The sequence below is a fragment of the Calliphora vicina genome, chromosome 2, assembly GCF_958450345.1.
Source record: "Calliphora vicina chromosome 2, idCalVici1.1, whole genome shotgun sequence".
NCBI lineage: Eukaryota > Metazoa > Arthropoda > Insecta > Diptera > Calliphoridae > Calliphora > Calliphora vicina.
This window is the reverse complement of record NC_088781.1, coordinates 39,677,613-39,690,462: the sequence shown is the minus strand read 5'-3', so window position 1 is coordinate 39,690,462 and position 12,850 is coordinate 39,677,613. Positions and strand designations below refer to the sequence as shown.

The window sequence follows — 12,850 nt, the reverse complement described above, 5'->3', positions numbered from 1 at the left end:
AGTTTTAACTTTCCCGCCTTATGGTCCAGACCTTGCACCATCCGACTACTATTTATTTTGATCGATGCAGACGGTTCTATCTGGGATACGTTTCACTTCAGAAAAGAGTATCCGAAATTGGCATAATTCATTCTTGTCCTCAAAAGATCAGCTGTTATTTTGGCTTGAAATACATATGTTGCCAGAAAGATGGAAAAAGGTCATAGCTAACAATGGCCAATACTTTGAATAAATTTGTATTGTAAAAATGTTTAAAAAAAGATAAGAATTTGAAAAAAAAATCCGCATTTTTAAGTCATATAGTAAGAGGTGTGCGTTAAAATTAAGAATAATAAAAATTCCACAAAATTTTAAAACAACAAATCAATTCTATTTATAAAATATATAAAATTAAAACAAAATTATTTAAAAAAAGAGCAACATATAAGATATGTACCAAAGAAAGTCACACAAAACCACTATTTATTATGAGCTACACATCACTTCCATTCAAAACTTCCTCATCAATGACAACATATACGCGTTTGGGAATCATGACCATTAAAATTAAAGTGAATAAAATTCCTTTGACGATTTGCTATCTCAATGGTGCGCTGCAGCTGCAGCATCATGGCCTCCATGCCACGTTTTATTTTAATAAATTTATAATTGATTTTACGATTATTGCCGCACAACTCCTGGGAACTGCGCGACGATAAATTTAAATTATTTTTTGTAGATTTCCTAGATTTTGTTGCTTTACTCTTTAGGTTTGTCACGTCCTTTTTGCAGTGATATTGAGACCATATATTGGCTATATAAGAATTATAGTTTTCTATCAGCCAATCCACATTGTAGCGTATATTCAAACGTCTTACTTCGTTGATGGATCGATTTAAAGAACGCTCTAAAAGTTTGCAACTTTTAATAGCTGATTCAAGTACTCTGGATTCTTCCATGAGGACGGGCTTTTTTTTGGAATTTTTCACAGGAAATATAGGAGTTTAGTTAGATTTCCTAGTTGCGTTTTGGATTTTTATTGGTTTATTATTATAGTTTATTATTGTTTGCAAATTTTCTTATGTTAATGTTTCATTTTGACGATTTTGTTATTGATTTCAGCTTCTTTTTAATATTTTTTTTTTATTATTTACTGATTTTACATTAAATTATTTTAAATGACAAGAAAATCGTCAATAGTTTTCAAAGAGAAAACGATTATAGGGTACTCTGAAAATATGTATATTTTAAACCTTAATGGAGCAAACTAAAACTTTGTTAAGTCACAAAAAAGCTATTACGAATTATTAAAGTTTCTAATAATATATATTGTTACTGATCTGAATAATATTAATAATTCAATGAATCAATTCTTGTGTAACCACAGGCGAATGAGCGATATTTATTTTATCGTCACATTTAATACGTATGTCTGTATATACATTTTATTTAGGAAATAATTCGGTAGCTCATGAACGGTTGGAGATTTCTTAAAGAAATTTCATATAGCCAATGCTGAGGTACTTATGACTTGATTTGTATTTACATGGGCTCGTATTTAGAATGTAAGCTATTGGGCGGCCCCCCAAAGTTGCCAGACAAAATTCCCCCAGGCCAAGAAAAAAGTTTGAATGATATGAATTGGAGGCATTACTCCATGAAGATTGTTATCAAACTGTACAAGAGCTTGTAAAATCATTGGGAGTTACTCAAGTAGCAATTTCAAAACGTTTGCGAGTAGCAGGATTCATTAAAAACTGGGAGACCTTGAAATATGATTTTGCATGCCCGAAATGAAACTTAAACGTCCAGACATGAAACCGTAATATTCCATCATGACAACGATCGGTCAAATGTTTTAATACCTTTTAAAAAGTATTTTGAATTAAGTGGTTGGGAAGTTTTGCCTCATCCGCTTTATAGTCAAGGCCGTGGTGCTCCGTCTGACTACTATTTTTGTCGATCGATGCAGAATTCTCTCTCTGGAACACTCTTCATTTTGGAATAAGTTATGCTTAAGAGGTAGTCAACTCTTAAGAGTGAAACATGTAAAATTTGGCGGCAAAATAAAAAAAGGCTTTTGGCCGCTATTTTAAAATTAGCAACACTGTGCGTCGATTTAACTAATCTAGGCATCTTTATTTTTGGTTTTTTAAAGTCGTATTTTTGAGCCAACAACAACTTTAAGAACTATGTAAAATACCTAGCAGATAAATTTATCTAAAAGGAACTTCTAATTCATTTCTAATCAATAAAGAGAGAGTAAAAAAAAAACTTATATACTCACTATTCCGGCCAAAACTTATCCTTGATCCAAAAAATTATTAAAAATTTGACTTTTCTAAATCATTATAATTTCGATCAAAATGGTCACCGAAAAAAAGTGCATGAAAAAATATTTAAAAATTTTCAAAATAAATCCAAAAAAATAACAAAAGATCTGATAGTTAGTGTCACACTGTTTCCTCTAACAGCACCTATGATAAACTATGACATATTCCTTCCAGTAGCATTGTGAAAGTTCTATTTCAACAATGATGCAGTCAAAGTTTTATTTAATGTTGTCCACAGCTATGTTAATAATGTCCACAGTTATATTAACTGCTGGAAATTGGAAAATATTCGGGAATGTTACACGAGAAGGTGGATTTATAAAAATAGCTTAAAAGAACTTTTAGCTCTTAAGCTGATTAACACGGCAACCTACAGTTCATCCCATAATTACATTGGGAAATAACCCAAATACTTTGAATTGTGCACTTTAAATATGTCTTCATTTAAATTAAACATTTTCATTCCTAAATGTACTCTAAAAGTACTCTAAATGTACTACTTAATATATAAATATATGCATAATTATTTTGGTTTTAATTTTGCCACAATTTAAAAAAACGAACATAATTTAGTTTTGTTTTTCGGTTAAATTATTTTCTTGTACTCACTCTCCCTTTTTGCCACCTCTTCTGTGCAAATACCAAAAAGGAATTCACTTTTGTATTCGCTTTGATGTGCAAATGAGAAAATGGTGAAGCTACTTGAGCGTGAGTATAAATATTCATGGTTTCCGTATGTTTATTGAATAAAATGTGGCAGTGTTAAAGAAGAATGTAAAAGCATTTCAAGCTGAATAATGCCACAAATACAAACATATTCATTCAGCTGTATATATTTCTATGTGAGTATGTATTTGTTAACATACTCTCAAATACACAAGTTAATTAAAATGATACTTAATTAGTTGTGTAATTGTAGATAATTAACCTTTTTGATTAAATTTCAACAATGCAACAGAGTTGAGATGATTGAATGTGTGGATTGATAGTTCAAATGTTTTTTTTTTAAATTCGGTTTTTGTTCTTTAAAGAGAGAGATTAGTTTGTGAGATGTTAAATTTATTTCAAGGCGTATGAGTAATATTTATAATTGGAAAGAGATAATTAAATATTCCACATACGCCGCCGGCGAGTAGGCAATGGTAATTAAATTAAATATTAATCATACGTACAGGGGACTTTATATTATTAGTGAATTCTTGTTCTTTTAGTTCGATTATTCATTTAGATGTTCTTTCACTTTCATAAATTTTACAATTTAATATTTTTTTTTGAAATTTGTCTGTTTTTTTGAAATCTTTACAAAATTGTATATATTAAAACACTCAAAAAACGCAGCTCATTAAATAGTAATAAATTGAACAACATTGGAAAGTCTGAAAAGTTTTTCTTTAACGCGTCAACTTATGCTGTTACTTCTCAAAAGAAGTCCTGCAAATGAAAATGAAAAGGGGAAAATCTCAACAAAAACATCAAAGTAAAAGTTAAAGTTGTAAATGAAAAAAAAAACACCAACAAAAAACAAATATTAATTTGGCAAAACTTGGCAAACCTTAACCAACGAAAACAAAAACCTACCAAAATGATGTTTTGCCAAAAACAAAATCCCCAAAAAACAAGAAACCAAACAAAATAAAAATAAAATCAAATTAAATTTTGGCGGTTACTTTACATGAGACGCATACAAAGTAATCACTTCCTCAAAATTGTTGTTTGAATTTGTTGGAGAGTGAAAAAAACTGATGATAAAAACTGAACTGCAATTGATAAACCATAGACATCATCAATGACGCTGCTATAGAGATACAGATGCTGATGATGGTATCGTTTTCATGAAACTACAAAAAAAATTCCACTTATTTTAAAGTACATCATGTAAATGCATACAATCACCAAAATCTGGAAACGTTTTATAGAAAAAATTAAAAAAAGAAAAACTCATATAAAAAAACTGAAAACCAGCATTGAATGTCTATTACGACAACAAAACATGGGCATGAACAACAAGTTCTTTTTCTCGTTTGGCTTTTAAACATGATTAGACTGATTTGAGCATCAATATTATAAAAATGTTTGTAACGATATGAACAAATACATGGCAAATAACAAGACTAAATCACAGTACACTGTACAACGTCGATCAGATTGGTCGTTTTTGTCACTGTTGTTGTCTTCATCTTTTTAGCAGCATCATCATCATCATCATCGCCCTCAGCCAGTGGCAGTAGCATCACATAACAGCTTCGTCATCCTCTCGTATAGACGTGGTTTTATTGTTACCGCCTAAACTGCCATCACATGTACAACTTTCAAATTTTTTCGCTTGTGTGTGAATTGAATTTTTAAAATGGATTTCAATTTTTTTTCATTCGCCGAAAAAATCAAGCTAAAAAAAAGAGGAAAACATCCACAAATCTGTTAAAAAAAAGTTCATTCTTCTCAAACCAAAACAAGTACGTGCATGTTTCATGTTCATCTTGGTTTTTTCATTTCATTTTTTGCACTTCTTCAACAGTTTAGTAAAAAAATTTCACTACATTGGAAATCTATACTGATATCTTTTTTTTTAATACTTAGTATAACAACAAATACAATATTTTAACCAAAAAGAGAAATAAACTTAATATAGCAAGATTCGACACAATGAAATTTGTTAGTGTCTAAAAACGGCCTGTAGTTTGATGTTTAAAATCAACATAAAACAGTGGTTTGGTAAAGATTTTTTATAGGAAATTTAATCGTGTATTAAAATGTTTGAATTTCATATTATTTGGGGGCAAAATAGGTGAAATTTACGCTGTGCGACTTTAGTCATTCTATAAGAGATATAAAAGATAATACTTTCTGACTGATTCATCATCGCACAGCCCAAATGCTTGAAACTACAGACATGAAATTTGACTTGTAGATTCCACCGAAGTGGAATTCTTGGAATTTCTAATGTTTTGGATAAATTTGGTAACCTTATATCTTTCTAAACTATATATACAGTAACAGCATAGCTTTAAACTGCAACTTCATTCATTATACCCTACACCACCATAGTGGCGAGGGTATTATGCGTTTGTGCAGATGTGTGTAACGCCCAAAAATATTGGTCTAACCCACCTTAAAATATACCGATCGACTTAGAATCACTTTCTGAGTCGATTAAGCGATGTCCGTCCGTCCGTCTGGTCGGCTGGCTGGATGGCTGTCCATGTAAACCTTGTGCGCAGAGTACAGGTCGCAATTTTGAAGATATTTCGATCAAATTTAGTAGATTTTATTTTTTCGGCCCAAGGACCAAGCCTATTGAAACTGGCTGAAATCGCTCCATTATTTCACCTAGTCCCCATACAAAGTCCTTCCGAAATTGGACTTTATCGGCCATAAATGTTCAATTAATATATGTATCTCCACAAATTCCGCTCTAAATAAGTTTTATATATACAAAATTCATGTCACCAAATTTTGTTACGATCGGTCCATAATTAGTCATAGCTCCCATATAGACCCGCTTCCGAAAATCACTTTAACGTGCATAAATCGCTTAAAAATGTTGGAATACTCACAAAATTCAGCATAGTTACCTTTAATATAGATATAAATCACACGACCTAATTTCATGGTGATCGGTCCATAATTGGTCATAGCCCCCATGTAAGGCTCACTTCCGAAAATCACTCAAAAATATAAATTATTGAAATTTTAAAAGAAAAATGTTTTTGCTCTTTTACTTAGTGTAGGGTATTATATGGTCGGGCTTGACCGACCATACTTTCTTACTTGTTTTAATAAAGAGAAGACAGATGTTTGGTACTGTTTGAAATTCGAATCATTTTGCTTAGAAAACGGGTAAAATCCTTTTTTTCGTTAATCGGTTAACCGATTAATTTTGGACGGTTAACTGTTCGAATAATTTAAAATCGCCGATTTTCAAATAACAAATAAACCGATTAATTTGTGTCGATTAACCGAAATTCCTTTTTTTTGCACTTTAACATATTTTTTTGTTTTTATTTTTCCGTTTTAATTCCAATACAAATGTGAAATTAAAATTACATATTTTTCGAACATCAAAGAAACATGTTTAGTGAGTATAACAACTGTATTTACATGTATTTGATACTTTGTTTGTATTTACATGTATAGACGAAACTTTTTTTTTAAAAAGGAGTCTTTTATCAACTTAACGAAAATATTAAAAGTATTCAAAATCTAAAACAATCCAAAAAGGACTCCAATGGTATATCGAAGGATTTTATGTTCTTAGATAAAACTAAAAAAAAGAACTGATATATTGGATATTCTTTATCATGCTTTCGATTTCTCCAACATCTACAATCAGCGAGAGAGTTTTTTCAAAGTCAAGTTTTATTAATTCTAAAGAAAAAAAGTCGTTTAAAAGGAAAACATTTAAATTATATTTTGTTTAAAAGATCATTTCAGAAGATCCCACTAAAATCCTAAAAAAAACTCACAGGTGTATACAAAAAGGATTTTAAATACCATATTTGCTATTATTTTTGGTTGCATTGTTATGTTTTGTTTGTTTTTTATGTTTTTGTACACAAAATTCGTGGTTGTATTTTCAATTTAAAATTAAAATAGAAATTTTTCGGTTAATCGAATAATTTGAAATTAACCGATTATTAACCGAATAAATCTAAACCCCGATTAATTATTTGCTCGATTAACCGATTAAATCAGAAACCCGATTAATTGAATACCCTACTATGTATAGAAATTTAAAATCGTATTCTTTACTTATCATAAAAATCCAAATATAAGTTTGGTACTATTGGAAATTTCTAATCTTTAAGGCGTAAAAATTGTATTTATTTTTGGTACTTTTTATACCCTTCACCATGTTGCAAGGGTATATATAAGTCTGTTATTCCCTTTGTAATTTCTACATTTGTCAGTTGTGTCCCCACAAAGTATATATATTCTGGATCGTTATAGATAGCGAAGTCGATATAGCCATGTCCGTCTGTTCGTATGTACATATGTTGAAATCAAAGTAGCCCCCAAATAACTTACATACATGATTCATACATCAATATATTGGGAATTCTTCCGGCTCGGTTGCTATTTAAATTCGACAAAACCGGCCTACAAATGGCTGAGATACCCAGCAAAAATTTTGCTTTCAAATAAGCTGAAAAATAAGGGGAATTTGACGATAAGACTACTAACTATTCTACTGAAAAAAGTACTTATATTTGTTCGCGATGTCCCAAAAGTAAGTACTTTATACATAATTTTTGGTTTAGTTAGTAGAGTTATTTATAGAATTGTGTATTTACAAACAAACAACAACAAAAAAAAAATAAGTCGCAGCCACGAGTCGAACCAACAACTATCCGTTTGCTAGTCTGCTGTTGTACTCACTACACCACTGCTTAGTTACTTTATTCTGCATCGTAATAATATATTCTTTCACACCGTAATAATATATTCTTTACTGTTTTTCTAAAAATAAACATGCAATAAAAAAATGGACAAATTGAGAAAAAGTAACGGTTTATGTGTTTCGTTCGATTATTTTGATTTTTTAGACTTTACTACTTCCAAAGTAAGTTATTAAAAAAGACATTACTTGTAGCTTTGTAAGCGAAGTTTTTGCTGAGTATAAGGAAAAAACCGGGATAACCTCGATTTTTGGCCTATTTTTGATTTATATCTGGATTATTAAGTCATTAATATAGACAATATGGATATCCAATGATAGATATTTCAAAGTCTATTGCAACGATTTATATAAGGCTATAGTAAGTTGGACCTACAATGGGTCAAAATCGGGAAAATACTTTTAAACCCGTTTTTTTTAACCAAAAAATTTTTTTTCAATGAATTTAAAAAAAAAAAATAAAAAAAAATTTTTAAAATAAATTAAAAAACAATTTCGAAGAAAAATTTAAAAAAAATTTGTTTTAAAAAATTTCAAAAAAATTTGAAAAACAATTTTAAAAATATTTAAAAATTTTATTTTAAAGTATAATTTGGTGAAGGGTATATAAGATTCGGCACAGCCGAATATAGCTCTCTTACATGTTTCTTCGTAAAATATGTTTTTTTTTCTATTATTCGACATACACATATGAATACTGTATTATCAGCTCTCACTAAATGAAATTTATTTGGATAATATATTTAGCATTCCAAAAAGGAAGGGAAAAGTACCAAAAATGTGTAAAAATAAACATAAAAATGCGGGATTTTTTAAAATTTTTAGCTTTTATTTTGAAATATTTGTACAATAAAGATTGAGCCAGAAAAAACGTATACTTGTTTTAAGTTAAATAAAACTTAAACCGCTCAATATAAAAATTCTCAAAAATACGTAAATTTATTAGAATATTGAACAAATTCATTAAACATTAAAATATTGGTATATTACTGGGATACTTCTCCTGTGTTCTTTAATTCTTTTTTTATACAAGAGCTTAATACCTTTCCGCATGCCGATAATCTGGATAGTTGGCTGGATTTGCCTCCCGTGGTGCAAAATTTACATTATTGTCAGAAAGCCGTTTTTGTGGACATTCCGTAATATATATTTCTATGTTTATCATGCCTGATGTCACAAATGATTGGCTTCTTTTCCCAAAACTATAAATGGCTTGCCACACAAGAAACTTTTTGGTAATTTTGTTTGTTTTTTTGTCTGGAATTATTCTTCAACATTACCTCGTCCATCAGCCACATAAAAATCTTGAGCCGTAAGTTGTGAAAAGTTTGCCAGCACATAAGTTTCATCATCCATCACACAATTTGACCTCCATTTTTACGCTCGTTCTTTTGCTTCTAAGTTCTTTAACGAATTGCGATCTGAAACGTTCTGAACTTTATGTGACTTCAACCCAGCATAAGCAATAACTCTGCAAACAAAATAATAGATAGAAGTATTCGGTGTTCTTCGAAAGAATTGTTCGACCTCTTTTGCCTTACCAATATAAGTTAGACCTTTTTTTCTTCCTGATCCAGGTTTTCTTTCAATGTTCAATTTCTGGGAGTTTTTCGGCACATGCTTCAAGTAAATCAGTTGCTTTCGTTACAGGTTCCCTGTGACGGTCTGTCCGGATTTCAGCATCTTATAATCGGTAGGACACTTTTCGTTTCACTAAATACAGAGCATTACCTTGCCGGGCATCACATACAATCTCTTACTATTCGGATTATCGTAATGAATGCAATTTGCATCGCAAGTAATGATTTGGTGCAAAAAGACCCATTTCCGAAAATCACTTTAACTAGCATAAATCTCTTAAAAATTTTGGTATTCAAATAAAATTCAATACAAATAATTTATTTATATACAAAAGTCATGTCACTAATATAATTAGTCATGGCTCCCATATAAAGCCCACTTCCGAAAATCATTTTAATGAGTATAGATTTCTTAAAAATGTTGGTATTCAAATAAAATTCAACACAAATAGGTTTTATATATACAGAAATCATGTAACATAATTTTATAGCGATTGGTCCATAATTAGATTGGTGTAGGGTATCATTTGGTCGGGCTTGACCGACTATACATTCCTACTTGTTTTTTTTAGAAAACTGCATTTATTTGGTATAGTTATAATTCTAAAAAAGTTTTATTCATAATTTCATCTTATGTTCACTAAATTTTTTTCTATTTTTTTTAATCCAATAGACAAATTCGCAAACATTTCTTTATATTTTATTGCGTATATGACTGAAAACTGCGGATTTTTTTTTTAAATTTTTAGCTTTTTAGAACTTTTGAGGCCATGAACGAATCAAGCCAATATCGGATTCTTAGTTCCAAATTTAAGCGTATCCCAGAGAGAGCGTTCTGCATCGATCGAAACAAATAGTAGTCGGACGGGACACTCTCTGGACTATAAATTTCCAACCACTTCTTTCTAACAGATATCGCAACATGTGGCCGAACGTTGTCATGATGAAATTTTACGGTTTCAAGTCTGGCCGCATATTCTGGGCATTTTTCGACCAATGCTCGCTTTAAGCGAATCAGTTGCGTTCGGTGCATTTCCCCTGTAATGGTTTGGCTAGATAGATAGGACCCTAGCCTTTTGGTCCACCAAATATAGGGCGTTACTTTATGGATGAGTTGACAATAATTGTTAGGTTTGACAACAATATTTATGGACGGCTCTAGTACGCTTTAAATACCGAATCTTCAGAATGAACAGGTCAGATTACTTTTTAGAGAACCATCTGGTAAAGATCTTCATTATTTTGAGACTTCATAGACTGAAAAGTTATTTGGTTTTTGCTTTTAATAACTTACATATATGTCATTTCGAAGGGTACACACACATCTGTCATTTATTTTCACTTAGTTGTAGAACATTATAGTGTAAACAACAAAATGTTTGTTTCGCTTCGAAAATGTCGAATTTTGAGCCAACAAAGCATCATATGAGGGAAGTTTTTATTAACTTCTTTAAGTTGGAAAAATGCGCTGAAGCAAGTCGATAGCTGACTAAAGCTTATGGTGAATATGTTAAATCGGCTTCAATGTGCGAGAGTTGGTTTGTGTGGTTCAGAAGTGCTGAATTTGATACGGAAGACAAAAATCGCCCAGGCCAGTCAGAAAAGTTTGAATAACATGAATTAGAGGCACTACTCCATGAAGATTGTTGTCAAACTCAATAAGAGCTTGCAAACTCATTGAGGGCTACTCAATCAGCAATTTCAAAACGTTTGCAAGCACCAGGATTCATCTAGAAACAGACAAATTGGGTATCATACGAATTCAAGCTGTGAGACCTTTAATGACTATTTTATATGACTGAAATGCTGCTTGAACGTCATAAAAGAAAATCGTTTTTGCACCAAATCATTACTTGCGATGCAAATTGCATTCATTACGATAATCCGAATAGTAAGAGATTGTATGTGATGCCCGGCAAGGTAATGCTCTGTATTTAGTGAAACGAAAAGTGTCCTACCGATTATAAGATGCTGAAATCCGGACAGACCGTCACAGGGAACCTGTAACGAAAGCAACTGATTTACTTGAAGCATGTGCCGAAAAACTCCCAGAAATTGAACATTGAAAGAAAACCTGGATCAGGAAGAAAAAAAGGTCTAACTTATATTGGTAAGGCAAAAGAGGTCGAACAATTCTTTCGAAGAACACCGAATACTTCTATCTATTATTTTGTTTGCAGATATGGTAGCTATGAATAACTTGGAGATTTATGAGAGCTTAACTATTTTCAGATAGGGCATGACTCAGAAAGTGATCCTGAGCAGATTGGTATAATTTAAGGTGTGTATTGAGACAATATGTTTGCACGTTACAAACATCAGCACTAATCCAATATACCTTCACCATTACGGTGGTGTCGGGTATAAATATCCAAGTTCAGAATTTTTTACTATATGGTGAGACAAACATAGCAATGCTGACAAAGGAGTCTATTAACGGAATTAGTTTTAAATCAACTGATTTTGAAAATTAGTTATCAACAATTATTTGGTAGTGTAAGTTAGTTTCTTTGATGTGAAAATATTCTGGGATTTAACCACTCTTACTTACCACTCATGGAGGATTCATCGCCTAAATTTTACAATTTCCAAATACTTTTCAGCATGCAAAAGAAGCCTACATCCAAACCACTGTGTTGTGGTATTTACTTTTTCGTTATTTTTTATTTGCTCTCCTCAATATCATTCCTTGTTTCTTTTGTCTAACTTCTATTTTTCACGTTTTTTTAACAAGATTTTTTTTTTCAAATTTTTTTGTTTTCTTTATTTTTGGTGATTTGATTTGTTTTGGTTGTTGTATACAGTTTGCCTTTTTGCAACGATTTTGGTTTTGGTTTTCGAAAAAAAAACAGTTTTTTCTTTTGGAAAAAATATCCCATTTGTGCTTGTTGTTTTAACAGTGGTTGGTTTGTTGGATGCTTGATGTTTGTTGGCTTTTCATTGTTATACTTTACGAGTTTTTGGTATAGTTTGTTGTACAGCCAATAGACAAACATTCATACAAAAAACACTCTAACAGAAAGCCAGCCATACAGCCAGTATGTATGTACTATATGTATCTTAACACATATTTGAAAATTTTACTCACGTTTCGGAAGTTTATGCCATTAGCGATAAGCTGGCGTTGTTTCTTCCTCTTATTTAGATGCTACTTGAACAAACTAAACACATACAAACACACATATTTCCATAGATACATTCCATGGATATACATACGTATAGATACCATTACAAACATACGTAAACTCACACTTTTACAATAGTAACATTCGTTTTTTTTTCTGTTAGTCTTGTTAGTATTTGTTTTGCATGAATGTGTACATGAGTATTGTGTGTATGAGTATTTTGCCAAATATTTCTTTGAAAATATTTTTGCTGTTTTTTTTTCTCTGTCTTTTTCATGGAAAGCAAATATTTTCAGATTTTGTTTGTCTGATTGTTGTGATTGTTGACTACAAGGTGGGTGATTTTAAACATTTTGATTAAATGACTTTAAATCAAATAAATCATCATTATGATTATCGTTGATAATGTTCATTGTATTTGAGTCGAATGTTTATGTA

At 31.0% G+C, this 12,850-nt stretch overlaps 1 protein-coding gene across 1 annotated transcript; it reads right to left on the bottom strand.

Annotated features, from left to right (window-relative positions):
* Positions 1-503: 503 nt before the first annotated feature.
* On the bottom strand, positions 504-938 carry LOC135950401 (uncharacterized). The gene has a single exon (XM_065499947.1). It carries the CDS (start codon positions 936-938, stop codon positions 504-506), a length of 435 nt encoding a protein of 144 aa, XP_065356019.1.
* Positions 939-12,850: the final 11,912 nt, after the last annotated feature.